At 45.1% G+C, this 24,952-nt stretch overlaps 1 protein-coding gene across 1 annotated transcript in view; it reads left to right on the forward strand.

Annotated features, from left to right (window-relative positions):
- The window catches only part of CFDP1 (craniofacial development protein 1), a 131,014-nt gene that overhangs the window by 100,757 nt on the left and 5,305 nt on the right, over positions 1 to 24,952 (forward strand). The window contains exon 6 of the mRNA XM_081217252.1: positions 18,052 to 18,210. Coding sequence (XP_081073378.1) covers positions 18,052 to 18,210 — 159 coding nt within the window. The remainder of the gene's footprint in view (positions 1 to 18,051; positions 18,211 to 24,952) is intronic.

A 24,952-nucleotide genomic window follows, 5' to 3' on the forward strand; every position in this document is an offset into this window, starting at 1 on the left:
CCTTTTCTCCCTCTCTCTCCTTCATTCTGGTGGAACCTCCTCCACCCACTGCACCACTTCCAGCTGACGGTTTCTCCTTTACAACACCAGGCTAGGTCTGCTGGCCAGCAAGCAGCCTTTTCCTGGTATTTACATCCCAGGGAAATACAGATAGATGTTTTTCAGAGCATTTCAGGCTTGGCAAGATTGGCTGGACAGGTGGGATTGCTGCAACAGTTTGTCCTTATTATTATCCTCTTTCCTGTTCCTTTTCACATGTTTCTGTTGTTCTAAAGGGTTTTGTTTGGATTAATTAATTACAGGAGGAGAAAAAGCAAACCTTTCCACAGCATGGTGGGCCAGGTTCTCTAAGAGGAGGCAAGTCATGGACGATTGTTGGCCTTTCCAGATGATCATGAGTAACTGATGCTGCAGTACCTCTCTTCCACAGAGGCTCTTGCAGAGTATTAATGATTCACAGTGTTCACGGCCTTTCACAAAGTTAAACTCTCTACGTCTCAGTCACTGAAGTAAAAAATGTGACGGAGTGATTTATCCAGGGTGGGGCAAGCCCACACAGCAGGTGAATTAGGAGTGCAGCCCAGAAGTCAGACCATCTTATTAATGCCCTGCTCTAACCACCATAACTTCCTTCCTTATTTTTTTAATCAGCTTGTGGAGAGAGCGAAAGAAGGAACGGGCTGTATTAATAATGGCTGTATTCTACCAGAATATAGAATGAAAGGCTTTAAAGACTTCCTTTCATTGCCTTTTTTACTTCCCTCCCCCTATTTAAAACAAACTTTCTGGCTTGATGACAATCTCAGTGGCATTTCAGACTTCCCTTCCTAATTCTCATTTGACAGAGGCATGTCCCTTTTTAGCCATTCCCCCTGATTTTCTTTCACTCTGCAGCACAACATATATCTGAAGGGGCAGGCATCTAAGATTTTTGTCTTTCTAAAATTTAACTGCGTACAAACCCTACTGAGAAATAAATATGATCCTGCAAAACCTTTTCTATTAAGTGCGGGAAGAGTGTTCTAGCTTTCATCTCTTTCATCATTTCAGCAGTGCACTCACTGGGGAACAGATCATTTCACCAGCTTTTCCAATGGAGAAATAGCCAGACTGATGACTCCTCAGGAAAATTCCTTTCTTTTTCTGCTAAAAGGAACATTAAGATTTATTAACCCAGGTTGGTTATCAGTTCAAAGTCATACAGAAGCATAGTGTGAAAAGTCAAAATGTATTAGGGTTTCCCTGGTGGCCCAGTGGTTAAGAATCTGCCTGCCAATGTGGGGGACACAGGTTTGAGCCCTGGTCTGGGAAGATCCCACATGCGGCGGAGCAACTAAGCCCGTGTGCCACAACTACTGAGCCTGCGCTCTAGAGCCTGCGAGCCACAACTACTGAGCCTGTGCACCACAACTATTCAGCCCTTGCGCCTAGAGCCCGTGCTCTGCGACAAGAGAAGCCACCGCAATGAGAAGACTGCGCACTGCAATGAAGAGTAGCCCCCGCTCGCCGCAACTAGAGAAAGCCCACGTGCAGCAATGAAGACCCAACACAGCCAAAGATAAAATAAATAAAAAATTTTAATCTATTAAAAAATATATATATTATGCAGTCTCCTGACCCAGGCCTGGGTCCTGCTTTCCAGAGGCAACCACTTTAAACTCTTTCAGCTAGTTCTTCTGGTATTATTTTGTTTGTGACTTAAACTGCTGTGTTTAGTATACTGTTATTTATTATTTTTTCAATATTAGACATTTTAAAAAAGACATTGTTTATTAACTTCCGGTTAATTCTAGTCTTTAAGAAGCACCAACTCCTGTTTTGGTAGAGGAGGAATTAACACTCTTGTACTGCCCCTCCCCTGAGCCCAGTTGTGGACTACCCTTGTATTTCCTTTCATGTATGTATGTTATTTGTTAGTTTGCTTCATTTTCTGTGTCCCTATCACATTTTTCCCAAACTCTCCAACAGGGCTGTGAACTCCGTCTCAGTATTTTTCTCCACTATGTCAGATAATCTGTCATTTACATCCCATCCCCAGTCCCTTCTGGAGCCTTCCATCCTCCTGCTCAGGTCTGGGCTCCTTGTTCTCTAGGCTTCCTGTGCAGCTGTTGTTCTGGGCCTGCCTTTCATCCCTCTTTGTGTGGCTCCCCTGTTTCTTGGATCCTTTGTCTTACTCTTTCTAGGTTTATTCCCTCATTTTTTTAATTTTTTTTTTTTGCGGTACGCGGGCCTCTCACCGTCACGGCCTCTCCTGTTGCAGAGCACAGGCTCCAGACGCGCAGGCTCAGCGGCCACGGCTCATGGGCCCAGCCACTCCGCGGCATGTGGGATCTTCCCAGACCGGGGCACGAACCCGTGTCCCCTGCATCGGCAGGCGGACTCTCAACCACTGCGCCACCAGGGAAGCCCTATTCCCTCGTTTTGATAGAGTTCATCCTCCAGTTACATCCTGAGGAAATTATTTATGGGAGATAAATTTTTGAAACTTGGAGTGTCTGAAAATAATTTTGTTCTGTCTTCACATTTTACTAATGGTTTTGCTGGGTATAACATTACAGGTGGAAAATGATTTTCCTTCAGAGTTGTGAGGACATTGTTCCACGGTCAGAAGCCATTTGGAAGTCTTGAATCTTTGTATATGACCTCATCCTCCCCACCCCACTCTGCCCCCACCTTGGAAGTTTTTAGGATCTTCTCTTCTCACCAGGCACCCAGACCCCCAGCAGTGAGAAGAGCCCACTCCTTTTTGCATCTTTTTCTAGGTGCTCTTCATCTGATCCCTTCCACTGGGTACACCAACTCAGTTGCCCACTGAACAAGTGAGAAAGTTCGTATCTGCATGATTCTCTTACCTTGACATAGTTGGTTGTGACAGCTGGAAGGAGTGGTCATCTCTGCTGCAGCTCAGTTTGCTGCCTGTAGCAAATCTGTACACCTGAATAATTCTTTCTGGCAGCTTCTGACAAGAAGTTGTTCAGTTGGCTGAGTATTGAGTTAGCTAATTGCTCCAATTACATCCATCCAGTGTTGGTTTTAGCTTCAAGGCTGGACTCAGGCATTGCTTCTGGCTCATAACATAGTAGAGTCTATGACTTTAAAACTAGCCCCCAAGAGCAAACAGACAAAAGTAGCCTGGCTGTGAGGTAGCCAGTGGCAAGAGAAAAAGACTCATTTGCCACCCTCAGCTAAGTCCATCCTTAGGTCTCTTGACCTGGTTGTTCCAGGGCTTCATTATCACAAAATATGAATGCAAATATCACTTTTTAAAAATTTTATTTATTTTATTTATTTATTTTTGGTTGTGTTGGGTCTTCGTTGCTGCGTGTGGGGTTTCTCTAGTTGTTGCGAGCAGGGGGCTACTGTTCGTTGCGGTGCGCGGGCTTCTCATTGCGTTGGCTTCTCTTGTTGCGGAGCATGGGCTCTAGGCGCGCGGGCTTCAGTAGTTGTGGCTTGAGGGCTCTAGAGAGCAGGCTCGGTAGTTGTGGCTCACGGGCTTAGTTGCTCCGCGCCACATGGGATCTTCCCGGACCAGGGCTTGAACCCGTGCCCCCTGCCTTGGCAGGCGGATTCTTAACCACTTCACCACCAGGGAAGCCCCACTTTTTTTTTTTCTTGCAAATTCTATTGTCATAGACCAAAAAAAGCAAAGATTCCTCCAGCACTCCCCTTAATTCTGTCCCTTATTTGTGTATCGATTAGGATATCTTAGCCTGTGTACCCCAGATTACAGTTTATGACAGGTATGTTGAGCATTCTACAGGCTCTCATCCAGTGGTGCCGAGGCCAGCCTAAGACAAATTCCAGGCTCCTGACAGCCGTTCAAGGAGGGGTCTGCCATCTGTTGCAATGAACAAATGCTTTTCCTGTGCCTGCTCTGAAGTACTTACGTCTCCTGTAGAAGAAAACCCAGTGAAGGATGGACAGCAGCTATGAGATTAACCAACATCGAGAATTGTTATTTTAGTAGATATCATTATTGGAATCTATTTATAATATACCAAGTTGGTACGTTTTCCCAATATTCATACATTCTTTTAACAAATGTTTATTGAGTGCCTAACAAGTGCCAGGCACTGTGCCGGGTGTTTGAGTTATATCAGTGATCAAAACAGACGTTGGCTCGAGCCTTTGTGGAGTTTCCATTCCAGCAGGGAGATAGACATTAAACGTAATAAATAAATTATGTGGTGTGTTAGAAAATGCTGAATGTTACGAAGAAAAGAAAATCCGAGGCGGGTAGGGAAATCAGGACTGTGGGGTGGGAGTTAAGTTTAGAGTATTGAATAGGATGTAAGCGTTAAGTGTCAATGAGAAGTTTGAGATTTGAGCACAGACTTGAGGGAGGTGAGGAAGTTAACAAGATGTTATGTGGGAAGAGAGTATTGCAGGTGGAAGGAATGGCTTGAGGCAAGGCCTACAAAGGTGGGTGCACGCCTGAAGCAGAATGAGTCGGGGGGTTAGTTATGAGAGGAGATCTGAGAGGTAAGTACCTGGCGGGTGCTGTTGCCCTCTACTAAGGTGTGGAAAGCTGCTGCAGGCGAGGTCTACTGGGCATCCAAGTGGAGATGCCCACTGGGCAGTTGAGTGAAATTCTGGAGTTAGGGAGAGAGGTCTGGGCTGAAAATAAGACATTTGGAGGTCAGAGGCAAATAAATGGTATTTAAGCTTTGGGACTGGGTGAAATCACTCAGGAAGTGAGTGTACATGGAGAAAAGCAGTCCAGGGATCGAGTGCCAGAAGACTCCCAGATACCCTACATTAACAATCAGACAAGTCCAAATAGTGGGCCATTCTGTAGGCAAGGGGAGTGTTCTAGACAAGGGAGATCAACTTTTCTTGGTTTGAAACTTTTCAAAATTGAATGTTTGTGGGGGGAAAATGTCAAAATTTTAAATATACTTTGCTGCCAGAGGTGAATTAGCCTCAGGAAAAGATAGAACAAGCAACTCCTAAAGTCTCAGATCAATCATTTTTCTCTAGCAGCAGCAAGATTTTAATTTCTTTCTGTATTCTAGAGCAGCATCTTTTCAAGGATGTGAAAGGGTAAGAGCAGGAACAACAGGAAGTGTTGATTTTCTGCTGTGTGCCAGGTATTATGCGGCTCAGTGCTTCCACGTACACTGAGCATGTTATTATCTCTTTCTGGACTTCCTATCCCACGTTGTCCCCTTGGCAAATTCTTTCTCATCCTTCACATTTCAGACACCTCCCCCTCCCTTTCTACAGCCTTCCGCAATTCACACTCTTAGGCTCCTACTGCACTTGCTGTGTAGCGGTTTTCTCATCTAATTCTTGTTTGCATATCTGTCTCGAGCAAGTGAATTAAATGAGGATAAGAAATTTGTGTTTCTATCTTCAGTGGCCAGCAGAGTCTGGCACACTGAAGGCACTCAACAAATAAAGGCTGAGTTGATGAATATCTCATTTAATCATCATGCTTCAAGGTAGTTATTATTATCCTCATTTTATTAATTGGTTACTTGAGGCTCAGATAAATATACTCACCCAGGGTTTTTGTTTTTTTTGTGTGTGTGTGCGGTGCGCGGGCCTCTCACTGTTGTGGCCTCTCCCGTTGCGGAGCACAGGCTCTGGACGCGCAGGCTCAGTGGCCATGGCTCACGGGCCCAGGCGCTCCGAGCGCAGCATGTGGGATCTTCCCGGACCGGGGCACGAACCCGTGTCCTCTGCATCGGCAGGCGGACTCTCAACCACTGCGTCACCATGGAAGCCCTCACCCAGGGTTTTAAAAGAAAAAAAACCTTAAGTGGCAGGGGCAGGTTTCTGCACTGAATGCTAAGCTACTGTGTCTCACCGCTTTAAAAACACAGCTCCAGGGGCTTCCCTGGTGGCGCAGTGGTTGAGAGTCCGCCTGCCGATGCAGGGGACACGGGTTCGTGCCCCGGTCCGGGAAGATCCCACATGCCGCGGAGCGGCTGGGTGCATGAGCCATGGCTGCTGAGCCTGCGCGTCCAGAGCCTGTGCTCCGCAACGGGAGAGGCCACACGGTGAGAAGACGGCGTACCGCAAAAAAAAAAAAAAAAAAAAAAACCACAGCTCCAAAGTAGTACTGTTGATATGCGGGACTTAGCTATACAAGCGGTGCTCAGATATTCCAGTATTCCTGTCTGAAGCCTAGATTTCTGATTTTCCTCACCCTTATGAAACTTACATATGACTATCAACATAGGGGACAAGTTGAAAGTTTAAATGTATTTTTCATAGGAAGCTACAACAGATACCAACTATATAATCTTAAACTTAAGATTTAAAAATATTAGTTGTCTGGGACTTCCCTGGCAGTCCAGTGGTTAAGACTCTGTGCTTCCACTGCAGGGGTCACAGGTTCGATCCCTGGTCTGGGAACTAAGATCGTGCATGCCACGTGGAGTGGCCAAAAAAATAATTTTAAAAAATAAAAATAATAATAAAATAAAACTATTAATATTGGAATAGGCAGATCTGTAGAGACAGAAAATAGATTAGTAGTTGCCTGGAGCTAGAGGAATGGGGGTGACTGCTAATGGGTATGAGGGGGTTTTTTTTGAGAGGGTGATAAAATGTTCCAAAATTAGATTGTGGTAATGGCTGTACAACTGAATATACTAAAAACCATTGACTTGCATGCTTTAAATGAGTGAATTCTTTAGTATATGAACTATATCTCAGTAAAGCTGTTTTTAAAAGTATTAACTGAGAATAAAAAATGATGTGTCATCAGATTTTCCAGCATTCTTTTAGAATACAAATCATTTCAGTAGCTTATATATTTGGCTTATATATTTAGCTTAAATATAATATCATCTCTATTATCTTCACTCTTAGAGAAAAGCTCTTCCTCGTTACAACTAGGTAAATTTTCGTTTTGTGTGTTTTTGCGTGAGTGCCCTTTTAGTTTTAGTCATATCATTCAGATGAGACTATCAGTGTCGACACCCCTAGCTCCGAACCTCCTTCCTTCGTCTGGGCAGTGAGAATGGTGAACATGCTCATGCAGTCTTTGCTGAATTACCAGCTGGGCCTCACAGTGATGGGAGCAGCATCATGAAGCCACTTGCCCCCAAGGAGAGTGCCACAGACTCTCCCAGGCTGCTCCTGGCTTCTGGGCAAGGAGCCACAGGTCAGAGGCCTTGCTCTCACAGCAGGGAGAGAGTGATGCCAAGTTTCCCAGGACAAATAGTTAATATACAAGGATGAATCAGAGAACTGAACAGTCCACCCTTCGCATCTTTAGTTGATGGAATTTGCTTTGATTTGTTTTCATTTTCTTGAACCATCTGTGCGTGGCAACATTGGCCAGCTTTGTTTCACCACACTTTCATCTCCCAGCCAGTAGTTGCTAAAGCTCCTTTTTCAAACTTATTGATTGTGATCCATAGTCATACATTTACGTTATGACCCATTGTGGATCATGGTCATAAAGGCTCTGAGGGGATCCCAGCGTGCAAAGAAACTGGATTTGTTCAAGTTTCATCCATCACTCAGCAGTAGGGTTGGATGACAGGAACCTTGTAGAACAATCTACATTTCTGAATGAAAAAGCTCCTTTAGCAACCCCTAGCTGGCAGATTAAGGAAAGGGACTCTACTTATCCTTATCATTTTTTTCTTGCCTTAGAGATGGAGGGTGGGAATTCTTTTTCGTAGTCAGTGATGCAGTGGGTAAAAATCTTCCATTTATTAAAGAGAAACTATGTTGTGGTTATACAGATTACCCAGCTGTGGTTAACATCTATGAAAACCATTTCCTGAGTGCAGGGAAAAGAAAGTTTTCTGCTTTATGTACCAGACTCCGTGGGAACAGATATTTTTCTTTGTTGAAATCCATTGCATTGCTTTAGCAAAGTGACACCTAGGGCTCAGGCTTGAAACAACCCCCTTCTTTTGATCACCCTTGTGCAGGTAATTGCTTCCCAAGGACTCTTTAAATCCTAGATTGTAAAGGGGTCCTGTGACAAGGGGAAAACTGTGGATAATGGTGTGTCCTGGCTTTTTGAGGATAGATGGGAGCTGCCCCGGAGTTGGGCAGGTTGGGGTCTGGGCCTCGTTGAGTTGCCCACTGAGTTACCAGGATAGCGGCTTCTAGGAAGCCAGAGAAGATGCCCTGGCAAGTGAGCGAGCGACTGACAGTGCAGATGCCGCCCTGAGAGGGATTTGGAGTCAGGGCCCCAGCAGGAGTGTCAAGTGCTGGAAATGACCTTTCTTACTATTCAGCCCCATCTAATGAAAGGACCATAAAGTGCACACGCGCACACACGCACGCACACACACACCAGAACTGTGAGGTGTCGGGAATCACTGCATGCTTATTTAGTAGTGGTAAGAAGTTGAGGCATGGAGGGGGGTAATTTTGCACAATGTGTGCTAGCTAACTCCTACGTGTTCAAAGCCTTGTGGTTAATGTGCCTACCCAATTCTAGAAAGGAGCACAGGCATGACTCGTTTTCAGTGAGGCCTGTCTGGTCTGACTGAGGACACCCCCCACATCCTGAAACTTTGACCTGATCTCAGCCTGGGAGGTGGCCAAGAATTTAAAAATGTATTTTATGTTGACATCCTCAGACATTTTCATGAGGAGATGGAGACCTGCCTGAGAAAAAGCAAGCCGGGAGTCAAACAACAGAATGAGGTTTGAGAAAACATGCCAACTCCTGAATCAGCAATTAGCCAAAACAAGCCAGTCGGAGCACATTTATCTTCTGTGCTTTGCTTCTCATGTTGGCTGATGTCTGTGACAGATGTGCTCTTTTCCTGATGGGATCGATCAGGATGAGTGTGGCTCCTGCCCTCAGACCAGGCAGGTAGTCCCCAGAGCCGCCCTGGCCTGGCGCAGTCACAGGACGAAACCAACAGAGCTCTCCTTCAGGAGGGCCTTGATGTGTTAGCTGCCAGATCCTGATCCTGCCTCATCTCTCCTTTGCCTCCATGGCTGTGATTGGTTGGAGCCCATATGGAAGCAGTGTCAGGAAAAATAAGCTGTGCCTTCCTCACTTGAGCTCCCAGGGTTCTGCATAAAGAAAAATGTCATTATGGGCTTTGTTAGAAGCTGTATTTAATAATTCCTTTAAAATTCTGTCTCAGAAATGTAAATGGCCTGTTTGTGTTGGTCAACACGTTATTCTCCCCACCTCTGCCTGATCATACAAATTAAAGCAACAGCAGTTTGCACCTCAAGGGGAAAGTGTCCCTTCCCGCCCCAGGCATAACCCTCATTCCCAATAAACTAAACGTTTCCTCCTTGGAGAGCCCCCAGGCCTCCTTCACTCCCCAACTGCTGTGAAATGGTGGAGGCCCTTCCCTGCTTTGCCCTGAGCCCCCACCATGGGAATGGTGTGAGGAAGGAAGTTTCTGGAGCAGAGGCAGGAAGGGATGTGGCGTTATCTCTTCCCCAGGGAATGAGATGCAACCACAGGGGAGTGGGACAAAGGAGAAGGGAAATTCAGTAGTATTTCCTAGAGGTCTGGTGGGTGGGCCAGAGGGCTTTGCTTTGCCACTGACTTCGTGTCACTTAACCCTACACACACCGGGCCTCCAGCCCTTGAGAAGAGTATGCAGGTATCAAGGTGAATGCTTCCGTGTTGGCCAGAGACCTCTGTGCTCACCATTGGCAGATCTAGTCTAGGACTCTGCTGATGATCTCATAACCATTGGCCTTTCTCCAGTTACTGCTTTTTCCCTTTTTAGAGACTGACTTACAGCCAGAGCTTTATGATCCCTTTGGGATTTTCTGCATATTTATCCTTCAAATAGGGCCCTTCACTATTCATTCACCCCAGTCTGTCCTTAGCCATGGCCAAGGCCTTATAGGTGAGGTATGAAATAAGCGGTCAGAACTTCCTGAAGGTATTATTCTACATATTACACATTAATTACAAATTTATCACAGAGAAGAGAATGTACGTTTACAAATGAGAGCTCTGGCAGTCACCACATTACCCAGGGCGCCACACTTAGCATCATGAGTCCTGGGCTGACCTGACACTGTGTCCATTACTATGTGATGGTGCAGTAAGAGGTACCCTACCTCATCTACATGGCATATTTGACATAGGAAAGAGACAAATCCTAGACGAGTGATATTCTGTAAAACAACCAACCTAGACTCAAAAGACTATCAAAGACCAAAAAACAAACAAAACAAAAGGCAGAAGACTGTGCTAGATTAAAGGAGGCTAAGGGAACCCCAGATGTGGTGCCCGATAGGAGGTAATGGAGAACAAATGTGAAGGCCGTTGGGGAGGCATTGAGGGAAATGTGAATATGAACTTTAAGTTAGATTACACCGTTCTATCAATGTGAGATTTCTTGGGTATAATATAAGGTGTTGTTTATGTAGACGAATGTCCTTAGGAGACACACACAAAGTATTTAGAGGTGAAGGAGCATGAACCACCCCCCCCCCAAAAAGATAAGCAAATGTGGCAAAATGTTAATAATTGGTGAATCTAAGTGAAGAGTGTTTAGGTAATAGTCGTTCTCTGCTTTCAACTTTTCTGTCAGTTTGACATTTTTCAAACTGGAAAGTTGAGGGAAATTTCTCAGTAGACCACACTGGTGTTCTTGTGCCATCATCATGTTCCATATCGCAGAAGCAGGAGTGCACTGGATGCTCACATACCCTAAAGCTCACCCACCCACCTGGCAACACAAGCCCTTTTGCATCTTCATACAGCATTTTTCTCTGCATTAAGTGTGTGAACCAAGCATTGTAGAGGCCTCACGTGCACCAAGGAATGGTGTGGGAAAGGACCCATTCTTTCCTAATGCTTGTCTAAATTTGACCCTCTCTGAAAGGTCTGAACTAGGCAGATTAATAAAGACAAACAACAATAAAAAACAAACAATTGCCTTCTGTGGCAAGGAGTGCAAGCCCACTGAGCTGGTTTCAGCAGAACAATAGACCAGTGGAGGACTGTTCTTCACAAAGAGGGGCATTAACTTTCTCTTGGCATATGATGCAAATAAACTACTGCCCAGCAGATCAGTTAGTTTGTCCCAGAGAAAAAGTCCATTTCAGTGTCACTTGAGAGTCCCTAACCCCAAGTTACTTGTCTCAAAAATAAATGACCTTTATCTCAAGAGAGACCAGAAACTGTGCAGTTAGAGGACCCCTACTGCTCTGGGGAGAACTGACTGTGAATGAATGTCTTCTGTAGGAAGAGCTGTCCATTTAAATAGAACCAAGTCAGCTAGAATAGTCCTCCCAGCAGCAGCTCAAAGGCCAAAGCAGGCAAAATAGACCTGTGTGCTTAACAGGTAGAGAAGGAAGAGTTGAAAGGGGCTTTTTCTATAATATACTGTTTTAGAAGCTTAGAATTCAGGGCTTTTGCAACCGGAATCATCAGGTATGTTTCATAGACATGCTATAAAGATGCAGAGCAGCGGAAATCAAATCAGACAAACTAGCGTTCCCTTCACTCTTTTTTTTTAAATTTATTTACTTATTTATTTACATTTGGCTGCGTTGGGTCTGTTGCTGCACGCGCGCTTTCTCTAGTTGCAGCGAGTGGGGGCTACCCTTCATTGTGGTGCGCGGGCTTCTCATTGCGGTGGCTTCTCTTGTTGTGGAGCACGGGCTCTAGGCACACGGGCTTCAGTAGTTGTGGCACGCGGGCTCTAGAGCGCAGGCTCAGTAGTTGTGGCGCACGGGCTTAGTTGCTACGTGGCATGTGGGATCTTCGCAGACCAGGGCGCGAACCTGTGTCCCCTGCATTGGCAGGCAGATTCTTAACCACTGCGCCACCAGGGAAGTCCCTCCCTTTACTCTTGGATTGGCATAAGATCAATAAAACTGAGTAGCAGATCGTTTTCTGTTTGTACAAAAACTGAAGCTGCTACTATTTGCCAGCTTTTATTTCACCTTTTGCTGATAGATGCCTTTTTTTTTTTTTTTTTTTGGCTGGTAGTGTATCAATGTCAATATTTCTGGTTTTCCACTTTCCTGAGTCCCGATGTGCCATAGAATACTGTCAGTACAATGTTGGGAAGTGAATGGGATTTAAACTCTTTTCCTAATTTACCACTGGCTTCCAGTCCATTTCCTTGAGTCATCTTGTCTTGGGCTTTGCAGAGATTACTTAGAGACTTACTCAGGTGGGGAGTGAAATTGGCCCAGAGACTAGGGCTTTACATTTCATTCTTCGGGATTTCAGCTTAAGCCAAAGAAGATCTGAAAGAGAATAGTGGTTTCAATCAGACAGCTCTCACTGAAGAATTTCATCATAAACTTTCTTCCCATTTCTCAGGAAGTACCATGCCAGTTCCAGACCCTTGTATGGCTCTGGAAAATAGTCCATGGGTAAGCAACGAATAAGTCCACTCCTGCCTTGTAAACAGATGACAAATACTAAGGAAACTGCCTATCTCTGCCAAAGAATCTTTGTTCCAAATAATTTGCATGTTAGTGGTTAAGCAGCTTGTGAGAGAGAAGGCGTAGGCTTGAGCTGGGCTGTATGTTGAAGTTCTAAGTAAAGGTCAGTAGTGCTTCCGTGCACATGTGTTGACCCTATCCTTGCTGGTCCAATTTTGGCGTTTCCTTTTCTTTCCTGTTGGTCCAAGTGCAGTGTTAAATCCTTTTGTTATAAGAGGAGATTCACTTGGATAAGTCCATTATCGAATCATATTAAACATGTAGTGGTCACACACCATCGCAAGGCTTTGTACTACGCTGGGTGAGCCAAGAGTGAGTAAGACATGGGCCCTGAGTACAGTAAGCTCCAGGACAACAGGGAAAATAAGAATATCCTCCCCAACCCCAAAATCAGCAGTGAAATTGGTGTGTGGAAGGGATCTCCAAAGGTTATCTGTCCTCAACTCTAGTATCAGCAAGGTGGAGAAGACAGGCCAGGTGTCAAAAGCACTGAGTGCTAGACCCAAGTCTCCCACGGTGAACTTGGGCAGATTTCTTAACCTTCTTAGATTTTAGTTAACTCACCTCTAAAATAAAGAGGTTGCATTAAACAGCCTCTCAGCTGCTCCCTGTTTTGTGTCCTAATAGTATTTGGTCACAGTTTTTTTGGATGATGATCTCCTCTACTAGATTTTCTCCTTGAAGCCAAAGATTATGCTTTATATATTTTTGTATCCCCAGTTCCAAGCACATTGTCTGGTGTACAGTAATCTCTGATTAATCTTTGTTGGATGAGTCCAATGAACGAGTGACTCTAAATTCATTCCCAAACCTCACATTCTATTCTGTGAGACAGCTGGGTGCCTGAGGCTGATTTTAAAGATTATGGGAAGGATATTCCCACCTTTTCTTCACAACCAGTTGTTGTGTCCTCTCCTCCTTTCTGTTTCTGTTTAAGAAGTTATTTTCCCAGCTCCTTTCCAGTACCTCTCATAAATAAACAGCAGGATCCAGAGCATCACTGAGCATGGCCAGATAAAGCAGTGCTTTTGCTACGAAACAAATCATTTGAGTGAATCTGTGTCCATGCTCATGGGACTGGAGCAAAGAAAACATGTTACTTTAATATCTTTATAATAGACTCAACAGGATGGAGTTTATCATTTAGTTGCAGTGAATTTTGTTAAACTTCCATTCTGGGGGCTAAAAGACAGCATAATTTCTAGCAAATTATCATTGTAAACTTTGAATTCAGAAAGGAACAAGACAATGGTCATTTTGCCCTTTTTGTCCCTTTTACTCTTCTGAGATTTTGAATATTTTTTTGTGAGGTCTTGGTTGGTGTCTGGTGTTGGGACACGTCATCGGGCTTGGTACGGTGGGAAGGGAATTGGGATAATTGCTGATTGATGGAGAACAGGACAGAAAGCACAAGAAAAAAGGCTTAGTAAGAGGCTCTCTCACAAGTGTGTTGTGCACTCAGCCATACTCTCTGATGGCACGGAAGCCAGCTGCTTAGAGTGAAGGCCGTGCTCCTCAGACAGGATTATTCCTCACATCGAATTTACGGTCATAAGTTCAGTAGAGTAGGAGGAGGCGGTTGAAATGTCATTGTTAACATTGAAAACATCTTGGCAGCAGTAGTCTGGACATGTCTGAGTATAACCTTCTGGATGCAGTCTGTGAGGGAGCAAGTGCAGGGTACCTTCCTGTGAACTTTGACCTCTAACAGGTGGGTGTAGGCTCTCTTGAATGTGGTTTCTGTGACACAGCTCATCCCACTTTAGAACCAAGACTGGAAAATCTGCAGCTGGGGGAGGGGTTGGGCTGTCAAAGCCGACTTTCTGGTAGCCCCTTGCCATTATGGCTTAGGATCCAGAACAAAGAGAAGTCAGTGTTGCTGTTACTCTGATGCCTCAAACTGCACTGGTTCCTGCTGACAGCAGAGAGGTCTCCAGGGGAATTCGGACCTTCCCCTTTCCCCGGTTTTCCAGTGTACACACCTGCTAAATGCCTGTGGGATGCCAGTGCTGAAGTTGCTCCCTCCTGGCCTAGCTGCAGTTCTGAGAGGGGGAGCCGTAGGCTGAGGCGCTCTCTGCGGTTTCCTTCACAGCAGAATAGAGACAGCCAGCAGCCACTGCCCAGAATCTGGCTCTTTCCTGCCTGCCTCAGCTTTCCCGAAAGCCTGATGGATGAACTTTAACAGCAGAGATGGGTCCAAGGTCAGGGTAAATCTGCCTTCCTGAAATTGCAATGGAGTGATGCCAGGATTATGCCACTAAAGCCCCATTTCAAGGTGGGGAGTGAGTGTGAGACCCCACATTCCAGGTTCTAGGAACCAAGTGCTGGTCTCTCAGTGATGATGAGCCTCCGCATGTTTTGGTTGCTACTATAAATGTGTCGTTCACTTTGATTCAGCCTCAAATACAAGATGGGTAATTTTGCTTTTGAGGCCATCAAATTAGGAAATCATACACCGTGTTAATGATCCAATGCAAGCAGACATAGAAGCTTTCTCCTAAAGCATAATAGCACAGGTGAAATTTTGCTGATATTCATTTAAAGGGGGATTATGACTTTTCCTTTTCTAGAACCTTTTTCACTGCTCTGCGGCAAAAATCATTTTCCCATAGACTTCTCGAAGTGACTTGTTGAAAAGATGGTATATTCTGTTAATACTGTCAGAGTTGTAGGCTGTCGGGGAGAGATGGTGTACAGAGCCGTGGTGCTGCCCAGATAAAATGGGGAACCCTGGGTTGCTGAGAGCTGATTGGCAAATATAAGTGGAAATTCCTCCCCTTAGAGTTCCCCAATTTAGAAGTGTTCTGAACACCTTTATTCTACAAACATCTGATTCTCTCCCACTAATTGGTTCTGTGATCCAGGTGACATTGTTGAGTTTATCGAGTGTCCACTGTTTACAGAACTATATCCATGTGCTAGAGAGAGATTTGGAGACCCAGAACTTAAGTATCCACACGATATAGAGCCTGCAAAGGGAAAGTCATGTTTCTCCTCAACATCTTTGTTAGATTCCCCTCAAAGCAGAACCTTAGGTAAGGCTTTGAGTGCAGGTGGTTTATTTGGGGAGGTGTCCCAAGAAGCAAGAGTTGAGGGGGTGGGAAAGGTGAGGCAGGGAAGGCAGAAAAGCCAATACAAGAGTGCACGCACTTCCAAGGCCACCTGAGAAGCATTCAGTGTACCTCCCAGGACTGCCTATGTGAGGACAAGAGGTTGGGCCATTTAGCCACCAGCTCCTGCCCTCCACAGCCACTCCACCACAGTGCTTCTGGCATGTAGGCAGGGTCAAAGGACACCCTGTGGCCAGAAATGGAAAGCCTCCAGGTGTGTGGTTTTGGTGAGATGTTGTCCGCAGTGGCTCTGAGCTTCCTCAGAGCTGACCAGTGCAGCAGCAGCTGAACGTAGAGCCCTCAAGCACCGGTTACGGAGAGGAGCAGTGCCGTAATGGGGAAAGAACGGGTGCAGTAGAGACACCAGCAGGAGGTATCCAGTTCAGAGATTGGGGGAGGGGTCTGGGAGAGCCTCCGCAGGAAGCGGTTTCTAAGCTCAGGCAAGACCAGATGAATGGGAGGGGGACTGGGAGAGGTGAACTGCAGGTGTGGCTGGAGTGTAGGTTGCAAGGGGAGATGTGGCGAGAGAAGATCAGGAAGAACTCTGCGAGCGAAGGAGTTTAGACTTTATTGTAAGAGTAATTAGGGGTCAAGGAGGAGACATTAACCAGAAAGACGTGATAAGCTTCATATTTTCAAAAATTCACGATGAAGACAGCATGTAGGATAGATGCCAGGATGGAGCAGGTGAGTGATGGTGGGACAAGACAAAAGTCAGGGAGACAAGTGAAGAGCCTGCTTAATCATCCAGGTGAGAATATAAAAATGAGAACCAGGACAGTAGCAGTGAAGCAGGTGAGAAGGGGAAAGATCTGAGCCATATTAAGTTTCTGCCTCCCCACTTATGCTCTGTTCCTGGTAAAATATAGTCTGTGTGTGTTGATGGAGAGATTGTTGTAGGGACTGTTATCCGGAAAAGAATTAGAAGATATGAATCGAAAGCTCATAAAGAGCTCTTTGGAAAATCCTTAAGCAAATTGGGAATAAAATAGCTGTCAGACAATCTCTCCAGTAAATTCTCGCGTTAGAAGCGAGACGGCACAGCGCACCACACGGAGTGTCAGAAAAGCCTTGCTTTGCCCTGGATCTGCAGCTTCTGTTGGTTTGACCTTTGTTGTATCATTTAACCTCTCTGCACTTTATGTGTCCAACTCGAAATGAGGACAGTGATGCCTGCGCAGCCTCTTCTGGGTTGATCCTAAGCTGACAGCCTGTAGTAGGGTATGACCACAACAGGGAAGCTAATGCGAGTGTGGAGGGTAATTGTTCAGCCCCAAGAGTCTCGTGTTCGGTGTGGACACTGGCCTGTCGGCTCATTCCAGGGCAGAGGTAGTGAGCCACCCCTCACTGGCACTGTGCTGCAGGAAGGTGGGATTTCAGAATGGTTGGTGAGACACAAGATCATCTTGAAGTTCCTCCTCCAACTCTGAGACTCAGTGGTCCTCTTTCACGGGCACTAGGGAGAGTAAGATGAGAAATGGCTATGAAACACTTGGATAATGAGCCTTCTAGGCAAGTGAGAGGTATTATTATTGATGTTATCAGTAGGCCTTGTGATGTTAGCTCAGAGAGTTTTTAAATGTTTTAACCCTCTTGCATATCCCAGTAAAGCAGAAAATGACTTCTAGTTTCCTGTATGCTGGTATATAACTTGTTTTACTTTCTAAAGAGACCAAAAGCCATGTTCATTCCATACTTCCTTCCTCCAGTACCACCTTCTTACTAGCTGCATTCTATCTTGCTTATTTTATCTCATACATTTAACATTGACTAGAAACATTTGACCTGCCAGGACTTGAACTTGGACATATGGGGTTTCTCCCACCATCCACGACAGCATAACCAGCAAGTAGAGCACAGGCTGTACATTCGCTGCTTTCAGGATGAGGAATGTTCTCCGCCTCCTGGGAAAAACCAGAGTCCTGACTCACAGGAGTTGAAAGGAAACTGATCTTAGGGTCTTTTTAAGATACTGTAACTCTTGCTCATCAGTGTTGGGATCTGGTTCTCTTTCTCTTGAAAGGATTCCCTGGGGCTTTAGTGCACAGATGATGACAGTGATTCAGGATGGATAACATTTATTGCACCTTTACTCTTTGCCAGCTGCTGTTTTAAGCACTTTATATTGAGGATACACTACAGCCCTGTGAGTAAGCATTCACTTTGTAGATTAGGAAACGGAGGCAGATGTAGTTAAATACCTAGCCTAAAGTCACATGGTTCGAGCTGGAATATGAAGCAAGGCATGTGATTGTAAAACCGTGTCTGAATCATGCTGCACTTCTCCCTCCTTGCAAGCAGAGACCTGTCTGTCATACAGAGCAGACAGAGGTCTTCAGGATTTCCTATCCCCAGGTCGTTAGAGTGGTCAGAGGTATTGAGCAGGAAGAGTGCATTAGAATTCTGGTCTCCTTCCTGTGCTCTCCACAGCAGACAGGAAGTACCCGGGATGCAAACATGGCTCCCATTAAGATAAATAGCTTGAATCTAGGGAGGCCCGTGCCAATCAGAAAAACCATTAATCAAGAGATTAGAGTTTTATCTGTTACATGTTTCATGTTTTTGCCTTCCCTAGGTTAAAAAGATCAAGTGGCATGAGCAGCCTTTTGGGGAAAATAGGAGCCAAGAAGCAGAAGATGAGCACCCTAGAGAAGTCCAAGCTGGACTGGGAGAGCTTCAAGGAGGAAGAGGGCATTGGCGAAGAACTAGCCATCCACAATCGAGGGAAGGAGGGGTAAGAAGTGGTGCATTCTATCCTCTCAAAATCCTCAAAACCCTGGGATAGTTCGTTGCACGTGCGCCACCCAATTTAAGTAGGCAGGAGCTTTTCACGGTAAAATGAAAAACATGAGTTCTTTGGTTTGTTGTTGAAGCTCTGTTCTAATGTGGGCAGGTCCTGTCGGTGAGGAAAACATTGGGGTGACAGGAAGGGGGTGGGAGGGCACGTGAGCAGCACTTCTCTCGGGGAGGGGCACGTCTGCCAAGCTGAATTTGCTGAATTGCAGCTCCCATGAACTGTAAGTCACCTCGTTTGTTCACATGGTCAGATCTGGCTCACCGTATCAGCCTCGGCCTCATCTGAATTATTTGGCCTTCTGAGAAGCCAGACAAGCTCAGTGCATCAAACGCAGAGTCAACAGAGTGCCTAGATGTTGTCGGGTATTGTGGGATTTTTTTTCTCTGTGTCATTATGGCCTGGGGTGGGGCTTCACCTTTGGCTTCAACCTATGTGACACACCAGCCCTCAGACAGCATCTGGGCCATCACGTGCACCCTGTTCCTCTTCGCTTTGGAACACAAAGAGGATGTCCATAAGCTGTGTACAGGAATGTCCTGAGAGAAACGGTGTTCATTGAGTACTTAGGAACCTCAGGAGGAGCCAAGAACAAAGTTACTACCGAAGTGGGTCCATGGCTCAAGGTCCACACCCCCCGCCCCTAACAGTGAAAGGAAGTGTGCGTGGCCCATCAGACAGCCCTGGTACTCCCCATGCCTGCCCCTCTCCAGCAGGGGCTCTCCCTGCAGTCGCTGTGCATCCCTGAGGCTCAGCTCCTTCACCAGTAAAACTGAGATAGTAATACCACCCTTAGGGTGGTTGTGAGGCTCTCGTGAGACAAAACATGTGATATATGTATCATGCATATATGTATATAGCACAGGCAGACCTCAGAGGTATTGCGGGTTCTGTTCCAGACCACCGCAGTGAAGCAAATATCGCAGTAAAGTGAGTCGTGCGAATTTCTTGGTTTCCCAGTGCATATAAAAGTTATGTTTATACGATACTGTAGTCTATTAAGGATGCAAGCATTATATCTAAAACACAATGTTCAAGCCTTAATTAAAAAATACTTTATTGCTAAAAAATGCTGACAACACAGGATTGCCACAGTCCTTCAATTTGTTAAAAAACACAGTATCTGCAAAGTGCAATAAAGTGGAGCACGATAAGAAAGGCATAAAGCCCTGTCCACATAAAGCCCTTTTCAGAGCGCCTGTCACTGTCACTTAAAGGTGTGTATTAAGTGGTAGTCATTTAGGTTATTTATAAGCTAAATTATAATAAAGACAGGTGAGGGATTTTTTGTGGGGGGTCATTTTTCTAGATTAGGTTTCATGAGTATTTGAATGAATGTAGAAGCTGATCAGTATATTAAAAAAAAAAAAAATGTCTGGGGCTTCCCTGGTGGCACAGTAGTTGAGAGTCTGCCTGCTGATGCAGGGGACACGGGTTCGTGCCCCGGCCCAGGAAGATCCCACATGCCGCGGAGCAGCTGGGCCTGTGAGCCATGGCCGCTGAGCCTGCGTGTCTGGAGCCTGTGCTCCGCAACGGGAGAGGCCCGCGTACCAGAAAAAAAAAAAATGTCTTTAATGACTTTATGAGCTTGTTTAACTACCAGACTTCTAAGTCCATCTGTCAAAGATGGTTTGCCACAGGACAGAGGTAGAAGTACCGTAGCCATCTGGGGAAGGGCCCACAAGAAAGCACAAGCAGGAATCAGTGTTACCTGCAGAAGGCCTCTGCTGCATGCCCTGAACCTCCCCACTCTGACTCAGCTCTCGTAACTCAGCCCCGCCGCTTCTCCGTGTTTGCCTGGTGATCTCAGGCAGCAAAGGAACTGCCAGTGCGTGCCACACTTTACTGCTTCTCTGAGGATTGATTATATGGGTTAGACGGTGTTCATTCTGTTAATAGAGGTCTTATAAAAGTAAGGAGTGGTGCTGTTGAAGATAAGGGAGAGATAAGAAAATGTAGGCTGGAAGAGAAAACAAGATTAAAAAGGACATCTGCCCAATGAGGACTTTTCAGGCAATGGAAAATCACATAACTGGGTTAGGGAACAACTAATAGCATACAACTTTTAAGCTCTTTGCTTTTCCCTCTGTCTCTGAGCCTCTTCCGCCTGGCCAGATGATTCCACGGATCTGATTGTATTTTTCCAATGCAGATCCGATGACTTCTGTGCTCTGCCTTTGGCTCTTCTCACCTGCCCTCTCTACTGCCCACCCCATACCTCCACTCACTGCCTTTCCTAGCTCCTGGCAGATTAAAGGGCCCAACCCCTAGTCCAGGGAAGGAACTATTGCTCTGGTTCTTACCTTGGCTAAGCATGAGAATCTTCTGGGGGTTTTTCCAGAGTTACATGACAAGGGCACCCCTGTGCACCACTGAATCAAGAGTCACAGATATCTGTGTGGTGTGTGTATGTGTACACACACACAAACACACACACACACACACAATGGAATATTACTCAGCCATAAAACAGAATGAAATTTTGCCGTTTGCAACAACATGGATGGACTTGGAGGGTATATGCTTAGTGAAATAAGTCAGACAGAGAAAAACAAATACTATATGATATCACTTACATGTGGAATCTAAAAAATACAACAAACAAGTGAATAAAACAAAAAAGAACTTATAGAGAACAAACTTAGTGGTTACCAATGGGGAGAAGGATGGGAGAAGGGGCAAGATAGGAGTAGGGGATTAAGAGGTACAAACTACTATGTATAAAATAAATAAGCTATATGGGAATATAGCCAGTATTTTATAACTATATGGAGTATAACCTTTAAAAATTGTGAATTACTTGAGAATTCTCTGGCGGTCCAGTGGTTAGGAACTCCACGCTTCCATTGCAGGGGGCATGGGTTCAATTCTTGGTCAGGGAACTAAGATCCCACAAGCCGTGCGGCTGGGCCAAAAAAAAAAAAAAATTGTGAATTACTACATTGTACACCTGAAACTGATATAATATCGTACAGCAACTATACCTCAATTTTTTAAAAAAAGAGTCACAGATACCTGTATCTTTAAATCACTCCTCAGGTGCTTCTCATGCACAGCCTGGATTGAGACTCACTAGACCACAGCAACTAAATTCTAGAAATGAGAGCAAGACAGTCAGCTGCTGGGTGAGCCTATCCAGCACGTATGTAACTTAGAGAGCTGACTTCAAAACAGGGACTGTCGAGAAGGGCAAGAAGATTTCTACTGAGAAGTGTGCCCAGTGCCACAGTGTCAGAGGGTGGGAAGCACAAGCCAAACCTGAAAGGTCTGTTTGGTCAGGCCCACAAATTCTCTTACACAGTTGCCAACGAGAGCAAAGGCCACCTGGGGAGAGTCTGCTCTGAGGGAATATGTGGAGAATCCCAAGAAGTATTACCATGGAACAAACGTGATCTCTGCTGAAACTAAGGGGGAAAGGTCCTATTTGATAACGTCTCAAAAAAGCTACTTATGAGTAAAGATTGGCCTCTACCATATTTATTATGAGACTGTGACATTTTTACAGATACCATATTTAAATTGTTCTCCTATACAAGAATCCAGATCATGGACAGTGATAAAAAATATTCCTGTAATACAGTCCTGACTGAAATAAGATGGGATTGAGGTTCAAAGATTATGTTGTGCTTTTTGTGTTTTGACAGTAATTCTACTTCAGTAAGTGCTATCCCATCTTTCCCCTTGTAAAGCTTTAATAGAATTTGAAGCTACATTGGTCAATATCGGATTATTATTGTCCAATTTTTAAAGTTTATTTATTTTATTTATTTTCGGCCTCATTGGGTCTTCATTGCTGCGCACGGGCTTTCTCTAGTTGCGACGAGCAGGGGCTACTCTTCATTGTGGTGCATGGTCTTCTCATTGCGGTGGCTTCTCGTGTTGCGGAGCGTGAGCTCTAGGCACGTGGGCTTCAGTAGTTGCAGTATGTGGGCTCAGTAGTTGCAGCACGTGGGCCCTAGAGCATGCGGGCTTCAGTAGTTGTGGCACACAGGCTCAGTAGTTGTGGCGCATGGGCTTAGTTGCTCTGCGACATGTGGGATCTACCTAGACCAGGGCTGCATTAGCAGGCAGATTCTTAACCACTGTGCCACCAGGGAAGCCCTGCTGTCCAATTTTTTAAAAGCAGTTTTGCTGTCTGAAAATACTCACGTAAAGAAGCAAAGCACCTTAAGAAACAGCAGGCAGGGCTTCCCTGGTGGCGCAGTGGTTGAGAGTCCGCCTGCCGATGCAGGGCACACGGGTTCGTGCCCCGGTGTGGGAAGATCCCACATGCCGCCGAGCAACTAAGACCGTGCGCCATGGCCGCTGAGCCTGCGCATCAGGAGGCTGTGCTCCGCAACGGGAGAGGCCACAACAGTGAGAGGCCCGCATACCGCAAAAAAAAAAAAAAAAAGAAAGAAAAAAAAGAAACAGCAGGCACAGGACCAGATCTGCAAAGAATTTAGACAATGGAAATATCAGAGACAGGTTTTAATACAATTATGCCTACTGTATTTAAAGAAGTAGACAAACTTGAAAATATTTGCAAGAAGAAGAAACTATAAAAAGTGGCCTAAAAGACCCAAACAAAATTTCTAGAAATGAAAAATTTAATAACCATAATTTAAAATGATAGGGATAGATTTAATAGTAGTTAGACCAGCAGAAAAGAGAAATACATGCACTGGAAAAGAGCCAGAAGAAATCATCCAGAATATTGTTCAGAAAGACAAAAAGACAAAAAATAAGGAAGAGGGAAGTTAAGCCTCCTGGAGGACAGCATGGGAAGAGATGAGAGACACCTCTTTACAGACTTTTCAAAACTCAAAGAATCCCAAGATAAATAAAATAGAAATCCACACTGCAGAGTGAAGTTGCAGGAAACCAGTGACAAAGAGAAAAATCTTAAGAGCAGCCAGAAAAGAGAGATTTCTTTGAAGGAGGGGCAGTTAGACTGACAGGTAGCTTCTCAATTAACAGTACTTTTCCTAACATCCCCAAATTGGAAACAACTCTGATGTCTATTTGTAATAGACAAATAAAGTGTGATGTGTTCACACACTGGGATACTCTTTACCAATTGGAATGAACATGGGTAAATTTCAATAACATAATAACACAAAGAAGTTCATGCAGTATGGTTCCATGTATTATATTTATTTGTTTTAATTCCATTTGTATGAAGGTCAAAAATGGGCAAAACCAAAAATGGGCAAAAACAATGTGTCCATTAGGTCAATTTGTGAAGAAGCAAGCCACAAAAGAACGCACACAGTATATGTCTATTTATGTCGAGTTCACAGTTAGGCCGTCACCAGGTCAAGGAGCCAAATGCTGCCAGCCTTCAGGAGGCACGTTCATAACTTTCACCCAACACCCACACCCAACACCCAAGCCCAGCCAGGTGTGAGCCTGCCCACGTTTCCACTTCCCTTTCAAGTTTCTGTTCCTCTGACATTACAATCTAGTTGTGCCTAATTGTGAATCATTATAAAGCAAGCTCTCCCAGTACAGCTTGGACTTCTGTAGGGCGCTCATCTTCTGCTTCTTGGCTTGCTATATAATGATTCATCTGCCTTGCCCATTTTATACTCTGTGTGTATGCGTGTGTGCATGTTTGTTATATTTTACAATAAACTGAAGTGCAATTGAATTCAAATCCTGGCTCTTCTACCAGCCTGCCATGTGCTCTAGCCCCAGTTTCTTCATCTGTGGAGTAGAAACTCTTCAGTATACTCCCAGGTTTATAATGGGAATTAAATAAGTAGGGGAAATGTCTGGCATGTTTATAGATAGGATCCCCCCAACCCCAAGTCTCCACCCCCTCTTCTTTCTCCTGTCTGCCATTACTGACCACGCCAAGCTTAGGGCCTTACTGGAAGGCTAGGTGCTTTATTCTTCTAAATCCCTTCCTGGTGTATTCCTGCCAAGCCTTCAGGAACACTTCCCACAACCGTGGCCAGTACAGCTTGGGGGCATCTCCTCTCTGTCTCCCAGGCTGGCCTCTCTTCCTTCTCTGGGCTTTTAAAGTAGGGAAGTCCCAGGGCTGAGTGAGGGGCATCTGTCGTTCCTCATATTCTCTCCCCCAGGAAAGCTGATTCCATGTCTTAAGTACTATTTTCTGCTGACGACTCCCAAAAAAGCTCTCCCCTGCCTGACCATCCCACTGAGCTGCAGACTCTCGTAGCAGCTGTTTAGTTGACATCTCCATTTGCATGTCCAAGACATTACATGAAACTTAACATCCAAAACCAAATACAGATATCCCCCACTTTTCAAAAGCTTGCTTACGCCACTTTGCTTTTGCGAAAGACCTCTACATTTTCTCCCTAACTGAAAGAAACCTGAAGAGGATTTCCGTTCTCGCCAAAAGGCAATTGCTTCTTCACTTCACGCCATTTCAGCTAAGAGAGGTGTTAAAGGGACGCTCTGCTTTCGGATAGCTTGAGATACCTCTGCTTGCTTGCTTTCCATAAACAGACTCCTTCCTGAGACTTCTCAGAAAACGGCACCATCACCATCCACCCAACTGATGAAAGAAAGCCCTAGGAGCATCCTCTCTCCACTCAGTCCTGAAAGTCCGATAGACAATTCTGTCATGAAGTATTTTGGTCCATCCTTCTGTCCATCCCAGCTGCCTGCAGTCCGGTACAAGCCACAGGCATCTGCTCCGCTCCCTGCTTCTGTATCTGTACCTTTCCTC

This window comes from Mesoplodon bidens, assembly GCF_964165515.1.
Source record: "Mesoplodon bidens genome assembly, chromosome: 18".
Taxonomy (NCBI): domain Eukaryota; kingdom Metazoa; phylum Chordata; class Mammalia; order Artiodactyla; family Ziphiidae; genus Mesoplodon; species Mesoplodon bidens.